Raw genomic sequence first — 17905 nt, forward strand, 5'->3', positions numbered from 1 at the left:
GGATTTATCATCTCAGCTCCTTGTTGCGATCGCAGTGGGGGCCAGGGACGCCGTTTGTGTCATTTCCGGCGGAACTGCATCATCACCCGGTTCTGGGTCTCCAGGGCGCAAGGAGGAGGGTAAGAGCCCAGGCTGGGCCTAGTAAATCCAGACCAGTGTCCAGCAATAGCGGACTAGCGGCAGGATTCGGAGGAGAAAGGGGGGACCATGGAGGCAAATCCCCAGGACACTCCGGCGGATGCAGGCACCAGCCAAACCCAGGTAGGCTGCTGGGCAAGCCCTGTACTGTGGTTTTTCGTGTTGGTAGTTGTGGGGTTGGGACTAGTATGTCCATGGTGGTGGATACCTCACTGTCCCAGGAATATGCAGTAGTCGTGGTTGCAGCACAGGTGTTTCAAGAGGGTTGAGGTTTGATGCTAAGTTCATCTATTTTTATCTACAGGCTAAGGAGGCTCCAAGGGAAGACAAGTCAGGCTGCATAACGTGCCCTAACTGTGGGAACAAGTTATCTTCAGGCTCTAACAAAGCTTTATGAAGGCAGTGTATTGCAGGCTTACTAAAATCAGAGGCAGACTCTCCTTTGGCTAAATTCCTTAGCACCTTTAAAGATGAGATGGCATCAACCTTTAAACCTCTCAGGGAATTAATCGCAGATGTAAACACATCTGCTTCCACCAGTAGTGCAGCTGCAATTCCCTCTTAACCAGGCCCTACAACATCCAGCTCCGGGGAGCCCCGTAGAGTCAGGGAGCATAGCCCCGCATTGGTTAGGCCTGAATCCTCTGACCCTGACTCAGACCAGGATGAGGATCAGGCTGTAGCTAACAAAGCCGCAAAATACAAGCTGTCCCTTAAGGAGGTGGATGAGCTGTTGAGCGCTATTTTTGATACCCTGGAAATTGATGAGGAAGAAGTTCAGTTGTCCAGGTATGACAAGATTTTTGAGGCACTGGGGAAAAAGCAGGCAAAGGTAGTCCCTATACATAGCGTACTTTCTGGCCTTGTCCTTAAGGAGTGGGCCGAGCCGGATAAGAAAGCCTTCTTTCCAAATTCTCTTAAAAGAAGATTCCCCTTTGATGAGAACCCAGAGGCGGTCTAAAAAAAAAAAAACAAAACTAGACACCCTATTGTCCAAAGTGTCGAAACAGTCCGACCTTGCCTTCGAGGATATGGGAAATTTAAAGGACCCAATGGACAGGAAAACAGACGTAGTCATAAAAAGGGCCTGGGATGCATCAATGGCAGGTCTGAAGATAGCTCTAGCCACTTCTTTGTAGCTAGAAATCTTGAGTTCTGGTTGTCACAACTACAAGAACACCCAGAGACAGGCACTCCTAGAGGGGAGCTCTTAAAAACCTTCCCTATGCTGTTCAAGGCAACAGGTTTTATTTCTGACGCTTCAACTGATTCCGTTAAATTTGCAGCTAAGACTGCGGCACTTTCAGACTCAGCCAGAAGGTCTGTCTGGATGAAAACTTGAGGGGTAGACACGGGGTCCAAGACGCGCTTGTGCAGTGTCCCCTTTACTGGAGACTTAGTCTTCGGTCCTGAATTAGATACCGCCTTAGAAAGAACGGCGGATAAATAGAAAGCTTTCCCACTAAAAAGAAAAACTTTCAAAGAAAGTTTTTTCGTCCCTCAAAAGAGCCCTCAAAAACAGAGAAGGAGTTCAAACCCAAAAAGCACTGGACAGGGCAAGAAGGGAAAGGAAAAGGAGGTATACTTTTTAACCACTCCAGTCAGAACCCCAAACACCAGTGACATCAGGGTTCCTGTGGGAGGAAGACTAAAAACATTTCTCCCGCAGTGGGAAAAAATAACCTCAAATGAGTTTGTTTTAAACATAATAAAAATAGGTTATGCACTGGAATTAACAGCGACCCACCCTCAAAATTTCTAGTGACAAAACTTCCAAGACACGCAGAAAAGGCCAGGGCCTTACCACTACTAATAGGGGAGATGGTGGATCAAGAGGTATTGACACCAGTCCCTATTCAGGAACAGGGGGATGGTTTTTACTCGCACATCTTTGTGGTAAAAAAAACGTCAGGGAAGTTCAGATTAATCATAAACATCCGACACCTGAACCTCTAAATCCAATACAAAAGATTTCGGATGGAGTCCATTTACTCAATAAGGAATCTTCTCCAGAAAAGAGGTGTTTACCCTGGATTTAAGGGATGCCTATCTGCATATCCCAATAAGGAAGGAATGCCGGAAATGTCTTTGTATGGCGATTCAGATAGACACAAATTTATTACTTTCAGTGCAGAGCACTTCCCTTTGGACTGTTGTCATCCTCGAGAATTTTTTCCAAGGTTCTCAGAGAAGCACTTGTTAAGTTGAGACTTCAGTCAGCCTCAATTATACCATATCTAAATGACTTGCTCCTCATGGCCCACTCGGAGAAACAACTTTGTCAGGACTTAGAGTTAACACAACTCAGCTTGAGTCAATTGGGGTGGATAATCAGTTTGGAAAAGTCCAAAACAACCCCAACACAGAATATTCTGTATTTGGGCTACAAGATCCTGTCCATAGATCAAAGGATAGTCTTGCTGGAAGAAAAGATATTGAATCTGAAGCAGAGGATGTCTTCTCTTCAAACCAGCACCAAATGTACAGTGAGGGAGGTGATGTCAGCGTTAGGACTTATGAAAGCAGCAATTCCGTCCGTACAATGGGCCAGTTTCCACCAAAGACACCTTCAGAGATTTTTGTTGGAACAGTTAAAGGACAAAAATCTGGAAGAAGACGTATCGATCCCCACCAAAGTAAACCGTTCCCTCTGGTGGTGGAAGGACAAGGAAAATTTAAACAAAGGGATACTCTGGGTCTTGCTTATCAAATCCACACTGACCACAGATCCCCCATCACAAAGCCCCCCAATCACAGACTCCCTTATAACAGATCCCCCAATCACAGACTCCCTTATAACAGATCCCCCATCACAGACTCCCCTATAACAGATCCCCATCATAAAGCCCCATCGCAGATCCCTCCCATCACAAAGCCCCCCTTAACAGAGCCCCCCCCCAATCACAGAGCCCTCCAGTGGTATTACACTGCCTCTTCTGTAACATCGCAGCACTCCCCCTCCCCTCTGCTACCTTAATTACACAAGAAGCAAAGCATGACAGGTCAGGACAAAGGGCAGAATATTTCAAGTGCAGGGGAAGGTGATTGATTGGTGAAATCAAGGTGAAAGGTCCAGTCCTTTGTCCGGACCTGTCATGTTTCTCATCTTGTGTGATTAAGGTAGCAGAGGGAGGGGGAGTGCTTCGATGTTAAAGGGGCAGTCCGCAGGCTGGGTAAACCACCCTGGTGGGCCGTATCCGGCCCATGGGCCGTAATTTGAGGACCCCTGATCTAAACCATTCCGTTGTAGCTCTGGCTGTATGTTTATGGTCGTTATCCTGCTGGAAGGGGAACCTCATCCATCAACTCTGGCCAGCTTCCCTGTCTCTGCTGAATAAAACCATCCCCACAACATGATGCTGCCACCACCACGTGTCAAAGTAGGGTTGGTGTGCTCAGGGTGATGTACAGTGTTAGTTTTGCTTTTAGGCCAAAAAGTTCCATTTTGGTCTCATCCGACCAGAGCACCTTCTTCCACATGTTTGCTGTATCCCCCACGTGGCTTCTCACAAACTGCTAACAGGACTTCTTATGGCTTTCTTTCAACAATGGCTTTCTTCTTGCCACTCTTCCATAAAGGCCAGGTTTGTGGAGTGCACGACTAATATTTGTCCTATTGACAGATTCTCCCACCTGAGCTGTGGATCTCTGCAGCTCCTGCAAAGTTACTATTGGCTGGTTCTCTGACTAATGCTCTCCTTGCCCGGCCTGTCAATTTAGGTGGACAGCCATGTCTTAGGTTTGCAGTTGTGCCATACTCTTTTCATTTTCTGTTGATGGATTGAACAGTGCTCCGTGAGATGTTCAGTGATTGGGATATTATTTTATAACCTAACCCTGTTTTAACCACTTGACGACCGCCTCACGCCGATGTACGTCGGCAAGGCGGCACGGACAGGCAAAATTACGTACATGTACGTGATTTGTCTTCCGCGGGAGGGGGGTCCGATCGGACCCCCCCCCCGGTGCCCGAGGCGGTCGTCTTTTGTCCCACGGCGATCGGAGGTGAGGGGGAGGCCATCCGTTCGTGGCCCCCCCATCGCGATCGCCGCCGGCCAATCGAATCATTCCTTTGCTGCTGTATGCTAAACAGCAGCAAAGGAAATGATGTCATCTCTCCTCGGCTCGGTAATTTCCGCTCCGGCCCGAGGAGAGAAGACAGGTATGTGAGTGCACAACACTACACACACACACAGTAGAACATGCCAGGCACACAAAACACCCCGATCCCCCCCCCGATCGCCCCCCGATCCCCCCCCAATCACCCCCCACCCTGTCACAAACTGACACCAGCAGTTTTTTTTTTTTTTCTGATTACTGCATTGGTGTCAGTTTGTGACAGTTACAGTGTTGGGACAGTTAGTATTAGCCCCCTGTAGGTCTAGGATACCCCCCTAACCCCCCCTAATAAAGTTTTAACCCCTTGATCACCCCCTGTCACCCCCTGTCACCAGTGTCGCTAAGCGATCATTTTTCTGATCGCTGTATTAGTGTCGCTGGTGACGCTAGTTAGGGACGTAAATATTTAGGTTCGCCGTCAGCGTTTTATAGCAACAGGGACCCCCATATACTACCGAATAAATGTTTTAACCCCTTGATGGCCCCCTAGTTAACCCTTTCACCACTGATCACCGTATAACTGTTACGGTTGACGCTGGTTAGTTTGTTTATTTTTTATAGTGTCAGGGCACCCGCCGTTTATTACCGAATAAAGGTTTAGCCCCCTGATCACCCGGCGGTGATATGCGTCGCCCCAGGCAGCGTCAGATTAGCGCCAGTACCGCTAACACCCACGCACGCAGCATATGCCTCCCTTAGTGGTATAGTATCTGAACGCATCAATATCTGATCCGATCAGATCTATACTAGCGTCCCCAGCAGTTTAGGGTTCCCAAAAACGCAGTGTTAGCGGGATCAGCCCAGATACCCGCTAGCACCTGCGTTTTGCCTCTCCGCCCAGCCCACCCAAGTGCAGTATCGATCGATCACTGTCACTTACAAAACACTAAACGCATAACTGCAGCGTTCGCAGAGTCAGGCCTGATCCCTGCGATCGCTAACAGTTTTTTTGGTAGCATTTTGGTGAACTGGCAAGCACCAGCCCCAGGCAGCGTCAGGTTAACGCCAGTAGCGCTAACACCCACGCACGCACCGTACACCTCCCTTAGTGGTGCACCTCCCTATCTGGTCCGATCAGATCTATACTAGCGTCCCCAGCAGTTTAGGGTTCCCAAAAACGCAGTGTTAGCGGGATCAGCCCAGATACCTGCTAGCACCTGCGTTTTGCCCCTCCGCCCGGCCCAGCCCAGCCCACCCAAGTGCAGTATCGATCGATCACTGACACTTACAAAACACTAAATGCATAACTGCAGCGTTCGCAGAGTCAGGCCTGATCCCTGCGATCGCTAACAGTTTTTTTGGTAGTATTTTGGTGAACTGGCAAGCACCAGCCCCAAGCAGCGTCAGATTAGCACCAGTACCGCTAACACCCACGCACGCAGCATACGCCTCCCTTAGTGGTATAGTATCTGAACGGATCAATATCTGATCCGATCAGATCTATACTGGCGTCCCCAGCAGTTTAGGGTTCCCAAAAACGCAGTGTTAGCGGGATCAGCCCAGATACCTTCTAGCACCTGCATTTTGCCCCTCCACCCGGCCCAGCCCACCCAAGTGCAGTATCGATCGATTACTGTCACTTACAAAACACTTAACGCATAACTGCAGCGTTCGCAGAGTCAGGCTTGATCCCTGCGATCGCTAACAGTTTTTTTGGTAGCTTTTTATTGAACTGGCAAGCACCAGCGGCCTAGTACACCCCGGTCGTAGTCAAACCAGCACTGCAGTAACACTTGGTGACGTGGTGAGTCCCATAAGTGCAGTTCAAGCTGGTGAGGTGGCAAGCACAAGTAGTGTCGCGCTGCCACCAAGAAGACAAACACAGGCCCGTCGTGCCCATAATGCCCTTCCTGCTGCATTCGCCAATCCTAATTGGGAACCCACCGCTTCTGCAGCGCCCGTGCTTCCCGCATTCACATCCCCAACCAAATGCAGTCGGCTGCATGAGAGGCATTTTCTTGATGTCCTCCCGAGTACCCCTACCCAACGAACCCCCCCAAAAAAGATGTTGTGTCTGCAGCAAGCGCGGATATAGGCGTGACACCCGCTATTATTGTCCCTCCTGTCCTGACAATCCTGGTCTTTGCATTGGTGAATGTTTTGAACGCTACCATTCACTAGTTGAGTATTAGCGTAGGGTACAGCATTGCACAGACTAGGCACACTTTCACAGGGTCTCCCAAGATGCCATCGCATTTTGAGAGACCCGAACCTGGAACCGGTTACCGTTATAAAAGTTAGTTACAAAAAAAGTGTAAAAAAAAAAAAAATATATAAAATAAAAAAAAATAGTTGTCGTTTCATTGTTCTCTCTCTCTCTCTCTATTCTCTCTCTCTATTGTTCTGCTCTTTTTTACTGTATTCTATTCTGCAATGTTTTATTGTTATTATGTTTTATCATGTTTGCTTTTCAGGTATGCAATTTTTTATACTTTACCGTTTACTGTGCTTTATTGTTAACCATTTTTTTGTCTTCAGGTACGCCATTCACGACTTTGAATGGTTATACCAGAATGATGCCTGCAGGTTTAGGTATCATCTTGGTATCATTCTTTTCAGCCAGCGGTCGGCTTTCATGTAAAAGCAATCCTAGCGGCTAATTAGCCTCTAGACTGCTTTTACAAGCCGTGGGATGGAATGCCCCCCCCACCATCTTCCGTGTTTTTCTCTGGCTCTCCTGTCTCAACAGGGAACCTGAAAATGCAGCCGGTGATTCAGCCAGCTGACCATAGAGCTGATCAGAGACCAGAGTGGCTCCAAACATCTCTATGGCCTAAGAAACCGGAAGCTACGAGCATTTTATGACTTAGATTTCGCCGGATGTAAATAGCGCCATTGGGAAATTGGGGAAGCATTTTATCACACCGATCTTGGTGTCGTCAGATGCTTTGAGGGCAGAGGAGAGATCTAGGGTCTAATAGACCCCAATTTTTTCAAAAAAGAGTACCTGTCACTACCTATTGCTATCATAGGGGATATTTACATTCCCCGAGATAACAATAAAAATGATTAAAAAAAAAAAAATGAAAGGAACAGTTTAAAAATAAGATAAAAAAGCAAAAAAATAATAAAGAAATAAAAAAAAAAAAAAAAGCACCCCTGTCGCCCCCTGCTCTCGCGCTAAGGCGAACGCAAGCGGCGGTCTGTCGTCAAACGTAAACAGCAATTGCACCATGCATGTGAGGTATCGCCACAAAGGTCAGATCGAGGGCAGTAATTTTTGCAGTAGACCTCCTCTGTAAATCTAAAGTGGTAACCTGTAAAGGCTTTTAAAGGTTTTTAAAAATGTATTTATTTTGTTGCCACTGCACGTTTGTGCGCAATTTTAAAGCATGTCATGTTTGGTATCCATGTACTCGGCCTAAGATCATCTTTTTTATTTCATCAAACATTTGGGCAATATAGTGTGTTTTAGTGCATTAAAATTTAAAAAAGTGTGTTTTTTCCCCCAAAAATGCGTTTGAAAAATCGCTGCGCAAATACTGTGTGAAAAAAAAAAATGAAACACCCACCATTTTAATCTGTAGGGCATTTGCTTTAAAAAAATATATAATGTTTGGGGGTTCAAAGTAATTTTTTTGCAAAAAAAAATAACTTTTTCATGTAAACAATGAGTGTCAGAAAGGGCTTTGTCTTCAAGTGGTTAGAAGAGTGAGTGATGTGTGACATAAGCTTCTAAATGTTGTGCATAAAATGCCAGGACAGTTCAAAACCCCCCCAAATGACCCCATTTTGGAAAGTAGACACCCCAAGCTATTTGCTGAGAGGCATGTCGAGTCCATGGAATATTTTATATTGCGACACAAGTTGCGGGAAAGAGACAAATTTTTTTTTTTTTTTTTGCACAAAGTTGTCACTAAATGATATATTGCTCAAACATGCCATGGAAATATGTGAAATTACACCCCAAAATACATTCTGCTGCTTCTCCTGAGTACGGGGATACCACATGTGTGAGACTTTTTGGGAGCCTAGCCGCGTACGGGACCCCGAAAACCAAGCACCGCCTTCAGGCTTTCTAAGGGCGTGAATTTTTGATTTCACTCTTCACTGCCTATCACAGTTTCAGAGGCCATGGAAAGCCCAGGTGGCACAAACCCCCCCCAAATGACCCCATTTTGGAAAGTAGACACCCAAAGCTATTTGCTGAGAGGTATAGGGAGTATTTTGCAGACCTCACTTTTTGTCACAAAGTTTTGAAAATTGAAAAAAGAAAAAAAAAAAGTTTTTTCTTGTCTTTCTTCATTTTCAAAAACAAATGAGAGCTGCAAAATACTCACCATGCCTCTCAGCAAATAGCTTGGGGTGTCTACTTTCCAAAATGGGGTCATTTGGGGGGTTTTGTGCCACCTGGGCATTCCATGGCCTCCGAAACTGTGATAGGCAGTGAAGAGTGAAATCAAAAATTTACACCCTTAGAAATCCTGAAGGCGGTGCTTGGTTTTCGGGGCCCCGTACGTGGCTAGGCTCCCAAAAAGTCCCACACATGTGGTATCCCCATACTCAGGAGAAGCAGCTGAATGTATTTTGGGGTGCAATTCCACATAGGCCCATTTTAGCACCTCAAGAAATGACATAGGCAGTCATAAACTAAAAGCTGTGTAAATTACAGAAAATGTACCCTAGTTTGTAGACGCTATAACTTTTGCGCAAACCAATAAATATACGCTTATTGACATTTTTTTTACCAAAGACATGTGGCCGAATACATTTTGGCCTAAATGTATGACTAAAATTTAGTTTATTGGATTTTTTTATAACAAAAAGTAGAAAATATCATTTTTTTTCAAAATTTTCGGTCTTTTTCCGTTTATAGCGCAAAAAATAAAAACTGCAGAGGTGATCAAATACCATCAAAAGAAAGCTCTATTTGTGGGAAGAAAAGGACGCAAATTTCGTTTGGGTACAGCATTGCATGACCGCGCAATTAGCAGTTAAAGCGACGCAGTGCCAAATTGGAAAAAGACCTCTGGTCCTTAGGCAGCATAATGGTCCGGGGCTCAAGTGGTTAAACTTCTCCACAACTTTATACCTGACCTGTCTGGTGTGTTCCTTGGCCTTCATGATGCTGTGTTTTCACTAAGGTTCTCTAAGAATCCTCTGAGGGCTTCACGGAACAGTTGTATTTATACTGAGATTAAATTACACACAGGTGGACTCTATTTACTAATTAGGTGACTTCTGAAGGCAATTGGTTCCACTAGAATTTAGTTAGGGGTATCAGAGTAAAGGGGGCTGAATATAAATGCATGCCACACTTTTCACATATGTATTTGTTAAAAAAAATTGAAAACCATTTATCATTTTCCTTCCACTTCACAATTATGTGCCACTTTGTGTTGGTCTATCACATAAAATACCAATAAAATACATTTACGTTTTTGGGTGTAACATGACAAAATATGGAAAATTTCAAGGGGTATGAATACTTTCCAAGGTACTGTATATACAGTAACAGATCTAGGGGGCAATCAAAGAAATAGACATAAGGGAAAGTTTATTGAGTGGACGCTTGTCAAACTGGCCTCAGGAAACCATCATCATATGCATGAACATGTGGTCGTATATGCCCAAAACTGGAAAAAAGAGACAAAAAACTAAAACAAATGAAAAAAGAAGGGGTGGAGAAGAGGGGAAGGGCCAAGATTAGGGAGTGGCTAAGGAGGGTGGGGACAAGGGACAGCTATCCAGGTGTGGCGTGAGAAAAATGAAAAATTGGAAACCCCCAGAGGGGCCTGACAAGGATACAATATGGCTTATACCTGAGAGTCCATGATGGCTTGATAATCGGGGGAGCACGTGAATTCCATCCAGTAGAACCAGGTTTTGTTGCATCGATCTTCCATATGATTAGCTAAGGCTATCAGAGTCTCCATCTCAGAAACAGTATAATATATCATTAAAAATCAATATTTGAGCTTCAGGCAATTCATTTTGCCCTATAGGAAAATTATGCCTTCATATTTTGGCAAACAGGAAGAAGCTTCCTTCATTCTCACCTCCTTCAATAATTTTTTTGTAACCTTTTGTAAGCAACTTTTGTAGCAAGTCACAAGGTGACAGTCCGTAGCAGAGGGTTGATCCATCTGAAGTATGTGAACACAGCCAAGAAGTTTAAAAGGGAAATGAGTCAACCTTACCCCTGAGCTCATTAAATCACTCAACATATTTTTGTGGTATATGACTCCAGTCACCCTGTTTTCAAGATATTGTTATCCTAGAGGTTTAAATACTTCTTCTTCAATACATTGATTGTCTAGATTGTTGAATAGCATTATTGCATTTTTTTTAAATAAGGCTGTATTTACTATTATTACATAGATGTGATCCCATCACATTTTAGGAGCTTTGTCAGAAATCCAAAACATGTGCAAAGGTTCACAATTTATTTTTCTCTTATGCCTGGTACACTCGATGAGATTATCGGATGAAAGATCGTCCGTTTTTTTTCAAATGCTAGTCCCAGATCGAATCTGAAGAGTTTACTAAGGTCACGAAAATTCTTGTACGACAGAATAAAAATTCAGAAGCGATGTCATGTGTTGCAATGCATTTTCAAATGACAGCTGTACTGATTAAACAAAAATCGCACGATATGGCATCGTACGAAAAAAAAAATTTTGTGCATGTCCGATCAAATAATATAGGATGAAATGTTCTGATCGGCTCTCGAAAGCTCTGTATAAATGATCCAATTATCTTATGATCCATTCGAAAGTGGTATTTTTCGTATGATTTTCTGATCGTGAGTAGCGGGCAATACATCTGTTTATTGTGATTTTACAAAAGTTTCTTTGTCATCTTTTCTAAATATTACAATTATATAATAACAACCTTGTCTTTTGGGCATGCAGTTTATGTGGCTATTAATAACAGAATGGTTGAAGTCTCAGTCAAACTTTATGAGAAAATTATACACTAATTTTGAAGTAAAAGGTGATCTTGACATTGGTGAAGTTACATGTCAATAAGGCATATTTTCCAGTGATGTCTTGTAAAAATATTGTTAATATGAAAAATGTATCTGACTATACAACAAAGAGGATAAACTAACGCTGTTGCCTTTGAACTATGCCAAAAAAAAAATTGTTTATTTTGCTTGCTATTTGTTTTATAGCTTGGTCTTTAGAAAAAAATGTATTATTTTTGTAGTGTACCTAATGCTGCTTTTATAAATAGAATCATTATATTTTGCAGTAATATGAATTTATTTTCCAGGAAGAAAGAGTTTTACTTTCATTTCCAAGTATTAATCCTTTAGTGGCTCAGAGTATGCTAAGCAGAGGATCCTCACTACAATGGTTACTGTTGGCAACCAATGACCAGCTAATGGAACTATTTCCAGAAATGCCATCTAAAGTTTTAAAGGTATGACAAAGTATATGTGACAATTACTTTTTCAGCCTCATCCTGCATGTAGATTTTCCAGCTAGCGAGACAACAATTTATGCACCAGCAGTCTGCGAGCAATCATCATTGGGGCAGGTTAACTGAGCAACCCTTTACACACACAGTAGGTGCCGCCATGTTTTAATGCAAACATGTACTTTTCACAGCAACCCCTGTTGCAATTTTGACCTTTCAAAATTGTATCACTCCCTGCAATGGCTAGACAGGAATGTAGTCTTACACTAAGGTAGCTTCTTTACAGAGGCAAAGGTCTTTCATTTATAGTTAGAACATTCAGAAATTCAGTTTAAGGATTTTTAAGCATTGTTATATCGAAAAGAATAATGGTGCAAGAAATATTTACAGAAAAGATATAACAAAACAGACATAAGCAACAGTAAAATAAAAGGGTTTTCAAAAGTGGAAAAGAATATAAGTAGAGTTTGTCTTGTCTTTGATTCAGGGCAGAGTCCAATATGATATGGCAAGGTCCCTGGTCTTTATAAACGACTCTTGGTATTCCTTAATAGTTGTTGGTAAGATGAGAACTCCAACTGCCAAATGCAGCAGCTTTTTTTTGTCCCTGGAGACAAAGCTAACTCCACCGAATCAAAGGGACTGATGAGTATATGGTAGGTGTGCTAAAAAGTATTTTATTGTGCTCAGCGGACACACCCTATCCACTATCCAGGATTCAGCTATATTTCCATATGATGTTTTACAGTCTGACAACTAACATATTATTTTGCAGGATGAAACTGTAATTTGTTAGATACCAATTTTTGTACTAATAAAGTTGGTTCACAATATAGTATAGTAAAAGAGTGGTTTGTAAATGCACTTGGGTCTCCTAATATTTGGCTACTATTTGCGTTGTGATGTGTGTCGCAGCCAGTTTTTTTAGTATTATTGTAGTTGATCGCTTGACCATACCATATTTTAGTGGTTGGCATACACCCACTAAATAAATCCCTTATTTTTTTTCATATTCTGCATAGTAATAACCCTACTGTTTACATTGTCTTTAGAGTCCATATTATGGTTCTTAGCATTCTCGTTATGGTGCACAGAAATATATAGTGTCTAGTATCCACAGCACAGTGTACAATAACAATAGACATATTGATGAGGCACTGCAATATGCATATCAATGTCTTAAATACATTTCTTTAGTGTCTATAGTATTGTGTACAAAAGCATACATAGCGTTCACAGTATCATCGGTGGTGTTTTTAGTATAGGGTGCAGTAAGTAATGTGTACAGCACTATTTAAACTGTGGTGCATAATACCACCTACAGTATTGTGTAGTTACATCTAGAGTATGGTGCACAGAACCATTTACAGTTGTGTGCAGTGCCATCTACAGTAATTTGAACAGCAATAGATATAGCATAATGCACAATACTATGCACAGACCACTTTGCAGTAACATTTACAGTTATGTGTGCAGTAGCATCTACAGTACTGCACACAGTAACATCTACAGTATTGTGCACATCATAATCTACATATGGTGTGCAAGAATGGCAGGAGGGGGTGCAGGAGCAGCTGGCTTTTTGTGGCGCACTGAAAGGCAAAGCCGGCTGATGATCAGGCATCTGCGTGGATCCCGACAATGTTGGGATCCTTACAGAGCCTGGAGTGGCTCTGCTATGTCAACTGAGAGCAGGCAATAGCCCGCTGTCAGCTGACTCTGGATTACAGCAGAGCAAAAGTAAGTGCGCTCCTGTTAACCCACAAGAAAAGTATGGCCAAAAAAGCTTTAGCTATACTTCATTCTCCATTCTCATTTTGTCTTGTTTCTAGGGAAACATTTTTTAAAAGTTGCAAAATTGAACAAAAAATCTGTTTAATTCGCTATTGCATAGAAAATACGTTTGTTTGTTTTTGTTTTGTTTTTTTTGCAAAACAATAGACCAAAATAAAGCCTTGTTTGTAGCAAAATGACAATGTTGCTGAATCATTAGGTCTATAGCAGAAATGTAAACATAGTTTTGGTTTATAAGGTGTGAAAGCTGATGGGGTTAATAAATATAAACTGATAAAAAAATTATTATTTACTTTAAATGCTTCTAATTTTGTCCTCTTAGCATTTCAGTGATATTACAGCTTTCAACAAGTTATGGACATCAGCCACATGTCAAAGATCTTTTCAAATCTCAGCATCAGCTGCTATAGAAGACTGTTGTAGCCCTGACAGTATCCAATGCTCTTCTATAGATATTGATAATCATAATTCCTGCGATGCATTTGCCAGCAACAAGTCACAGCTCGGTAACAATGGATTGTTGAAAACATTTAAAATAATGGTTTCTAATAATGCAACCAAATTAAGCCACCAAAGTGAAGTCGTTGAGAAAGATGCTCAGCAATATCGTCAGACCACTGGTATCAGGAACAACCAAGATGTAGAACAAACACTGCTATCATCAAATGTTCCTGTTTTGCAGAGTTGTCATAATGCACCTAAACAGTCAATGAGATTTAGCCGCAAGTATTACTCAGAAGCAACATCTCTGGGCTTTTCAAGAAACCAAAACAGGACAACACTTGCAGAAAATGTTTCCAAACAATATTCCCATCAGACTACAGATACACAGGAAAGTTCTCCAGATATACTTACTGGTGAAGAGGATAGTATTCTTGAGAGTATTCTTCCACAGCATAACTATTATGGTGCTGAAGGCAATCTAAGCTTTTCAATGAATACCGAGCATTTCTTTGCAAATGCATCAGGCCTCCAAAATTCCCCAAACACAGTGTATGGCAGAAATGAGCTAGAGAATACATTTTTTGTTAACAAAGAAATGTCTGCAGAAAAGCCGTGGGTCTCTTCAAAGTGTGGATCAGGGAACATTTCCAGTCATGATCCCTCAGTCCTCAGTATTGAACACCTACATGGTCTACAATTTTCTCAGATGGAAATTGCTGGGGAGAGAAGATTTATAATACACAGTGGTGTAACAAAAGAAACACCAGCAGGTACGGTACTTTTATTAAATCAAAATTCCCTACGCGTCTAAAAAATGGTTATGTTATTGCTCATCTTTAGGGAACCCCATTTTAATTTCTGCATATTCTTGCCTAAAAGTATAATTAAAAAAATAGAAAATACACTTGGAGGTACCTAAAAGTTAACAATAATTCTCATGTTTCATTTGGTAAATGCAATTATTTTGAAACATAAGCTAGGGACTTGGGGACCTTTCCTGACCTGCGTTCCTGCCAGATATTTACTGTACAGGCAGCCGGTAGTGTTGGGCGAACAGTTTGGGCCGAGCGTAAGTTCGGACCCAACATTGGCTGTACGCCCATTCGGCGAACTCCAAATTGTGTTCAGCCAGCCGAATACGCCACAATGCACTGTGCACTGCCCTGTGCGCTCCAGTAAAGCCCCGATTGGCTTTACTGAAGGATTTGCCCATTCAGGGCACTGAACAGTGTCAGAGCCATGATTGGAGAAAGTTACAATGCCTTATGCAGCGTACACACAGTCTGACTTTTCGACCGGACTTGTCCGACGGACGCTGACGGACCAAATCCGGCGGACATTCCGATCATGTGTGGGCTTCACCGGACCTTCAGCAGACTTTTCCAGTCGCAAATCTGACAGACTTTAGATTTGGAACATGTTTCAAATCTTTACGTCGTAACTCCGCCAGACCCAGAAATCCATTCACCTGTATGCTAGTCCGACGGACAAAAACCGACGCTAGGGCAGCTATTGGCTACTCGCTATCAACTTCCTTATTTTAGTCCAGTGTACGTCATCACGTACAAATCCGTCGGACTTTGGTGTGATCAAGTGTAGGCAAGTCTGTTCGTTAAAAAGTCAGTGGGAAGTCCGTCAAAAGTCCGTTGAAAGTCCGCTGGAAAGTCTGTCGGACCAGTCCGGTCGAAAAGTCCGCCCGTGTGTACGCGGCCTTAGGCTAATCATAGCTCATTGTTCATAGACCCACCCCACAGTATAAAAGGTTCCGTCCCAGAGCATGCATTTGCAATGTGATATAGGAGTGGAGATAGATAGAACGGGGCTCTGTTTATTGCAGTGGTTCTCAACTCCTGTCCTCAGGACCCACTAAGATGCCAGGTTTTAAGTATTACCTCGGGGAGATGCAGACTAGAATACTGCAATCACTGAGCAGCAAATGATATCACTTGTGATATATTTCAGTTATCTTGCAAACCTGGCCTGTTAGTGGGTCCCGAGAACAGGAGAGCCACTGGTTTATTGCTACTAGCGAGTTAGTGTGCTATAGTGTGCTATTGTAATTCTATTGTGAGTGTCAGTGTAGTCTGAATATAGTGCAGTGTAGTGTGTCTGTGCAGTTTTACTGCAGTATATTGAAGTGTGTTAGTGTAGTGTATCTGTGTTGTTTTATTGCAGTATATTGTAGTGCATCATTTCAGTTTTCCTGCAGTACATTGAAGTGCATCAGTGCATTTTTACTGCGGTATATTGTAGTGCATCAGTGCAGTTTTACTGCAGTATATAGAAGTATGTCAGCGCAATTTTACTGCAGTATATTGCAGTGTGTCAGAGCAGTTTCACTGCAGTATATTGTATTGCGTCAGTGCAGTTTTACTGCAGTAAATTGTAGTGCGTCAGTGCAGTTTTACTGCAGTATATTGTAGTGCATCAGTGCATTTTTACTGCAGTATATTGTAGTGCATCAGTGCAGTTTTACTGCAGTATATTGTAGTGCATCAGTGCAGTTTTACTGCAGTATATAGAAGTATGTCAGCTCAATTTTACTGCAGTATATTGTAGTGCATCAGTGCATTTTTACTGCAGTATATTGTAGTGCATCAGTACAGTTTTACTGCAGTATATAGAAGTATGTCAGCTCAATTTTACTGCAGTATATTGCAGTGTGTCAGTGCAGTTTTACTGCAGTATATTGTAGTGCGTCAGTGCATTTTTACTGCAGTATATTGTAGTGCATCAGTGCAGTTTTTACTGCAGTATATTGAAATGTGTCAGTGCAGTTTTACTGCAGTATATTGAAGTGTGTCAGTGCATTTTTACTGCAGTATATTGTAGTGCGTCAGTGCAATTTTTTACTGCAGATTATGGAAGTGACATTTATGTCAGCGGCAGTCTTCACGTTAAAGTACACCAAACGCCACTTTTCATTGATTGAAGTGCATTCAATTACACATTTCCCTGGCTCTATTACATTTCGGTAATAAGCCCTTGCTCATCATGTCTGGGAGGCCAACTAGGAGAGGCAGACCTTCCCTTGCCACTGTGAGGTGGCCAGCAACGTATGTGTCCACAAGCAAAGGTGGGCATGGTCAGTCCTCAGGCAGGGCACCGTTTTCTCTGTTTAGTGCTGTTGCCCATGCTATCCAGCCACAGCATGTAGAGCAGGTGTTGGACTGGCTTACTAAACCATCCTCCTCATCCTTTTTTTTTTTTTTTTTCCATAAAGATTTTATTTAGTTTAAAGAAAACAGGTACCAATTCACATCAAATGACATAGTAAGGTAATAAACAAGCAGGGTTTACAGACAAAAGAAACACAGGATACATCTTGATCTTTCAATAAATTGGGTAATGAGATGCGGGGCAATTTCAGGGACAATAAAATATCGTCCGCAAAGGCAGCCACCTTGAATTCCCTTCCACCGACTATCAGTCCTCCAATGTCCGGATTAGTTCTTATTCTATTGAGGAGTGGCTCCAGAGTCAAAGTGTAGATTAGGGGGGATAAAGGGCACCCCTGGCGTGTACCATTACTGATGGAGAAGGCATTCGACGGGTGGCCATTAACCCTTACCTTAGTGGAGGGGCTCAAATATAGGGCCAACACACACGCAAGCATGCGGGGTGCCAGGCCAACTGCCACTAGCACCTCCCGCATATAGTCCCAGGCCACTCTGTCGAATGCCTTCTCAGCATCAAGTGAGAGAAAGAACCCCTGTGAAGAAGAGGATGTGAGCCAGTGATGGAGATTTAGGGTGCGGATAGTGTTGCCTCCTCATCCTTTTATCACCCAAGCAGAGACTAGTGTGCAGTCCACCGCAGCTGCCAGAGCGGCTTATTCTGCCTCCTTGTCCACAGCTACTCTTGCCATAGCCCCAGCATCATGCATGAAGGAGTCAGCTGAGTTATTTGAACAAAGTGTCAGCCACTTATGCCTTGATGATGCACAGGCTGAGTCACACAAGCTGTTTACAAAATAATAAAAGCTTGCAGGGAATTTTTTTTTTCTTTTTAAAAATGTAATTTTTGCTGCAGCATGTTCTATACA

At 42.8% G+C, this 17905-nt stretch overlaps 1 protein-coding gene across 1 annotated transcript in view; it reads left to right on the forward strand.

Annotated features, from left to right (window-relative positions):
• SHOC1 (shortage in chiasmata 1) overlaps positions 1-17905 on the forward strand; it is a 447382-nt gene that overhangs the window by 410786 nt on the left and 18691 nt on the right. Inside the window, exons 27-28 of the mRNA XM_073612299.1 lie at positions 11476-11625; positions 13739-14630. Of these exons, the coding sequence (XP_073468400.1) occupies positions 11476-11625; positions 13739-14630 (1042 nt within the window). The remainder of the gene's footprint in view (positions 1-11475; positions 11626-13738; positions 14631-17905) is intronic.

This window comes from Aquarana catesbeiana, linkage group LG01, assembly GCF_042186555.1.
Source record: "Aquarana catesbeiana isolate 2022-GZ linkage group LG01, ASM4218655v1, whole genome shotgun sequence".
NCBI classification, from domain to species: Eukaryota; Metazoa; Chordata; class Amphibia; order Anura; family Ranidae; genus Aquarana; species Aquarana catesbeiana.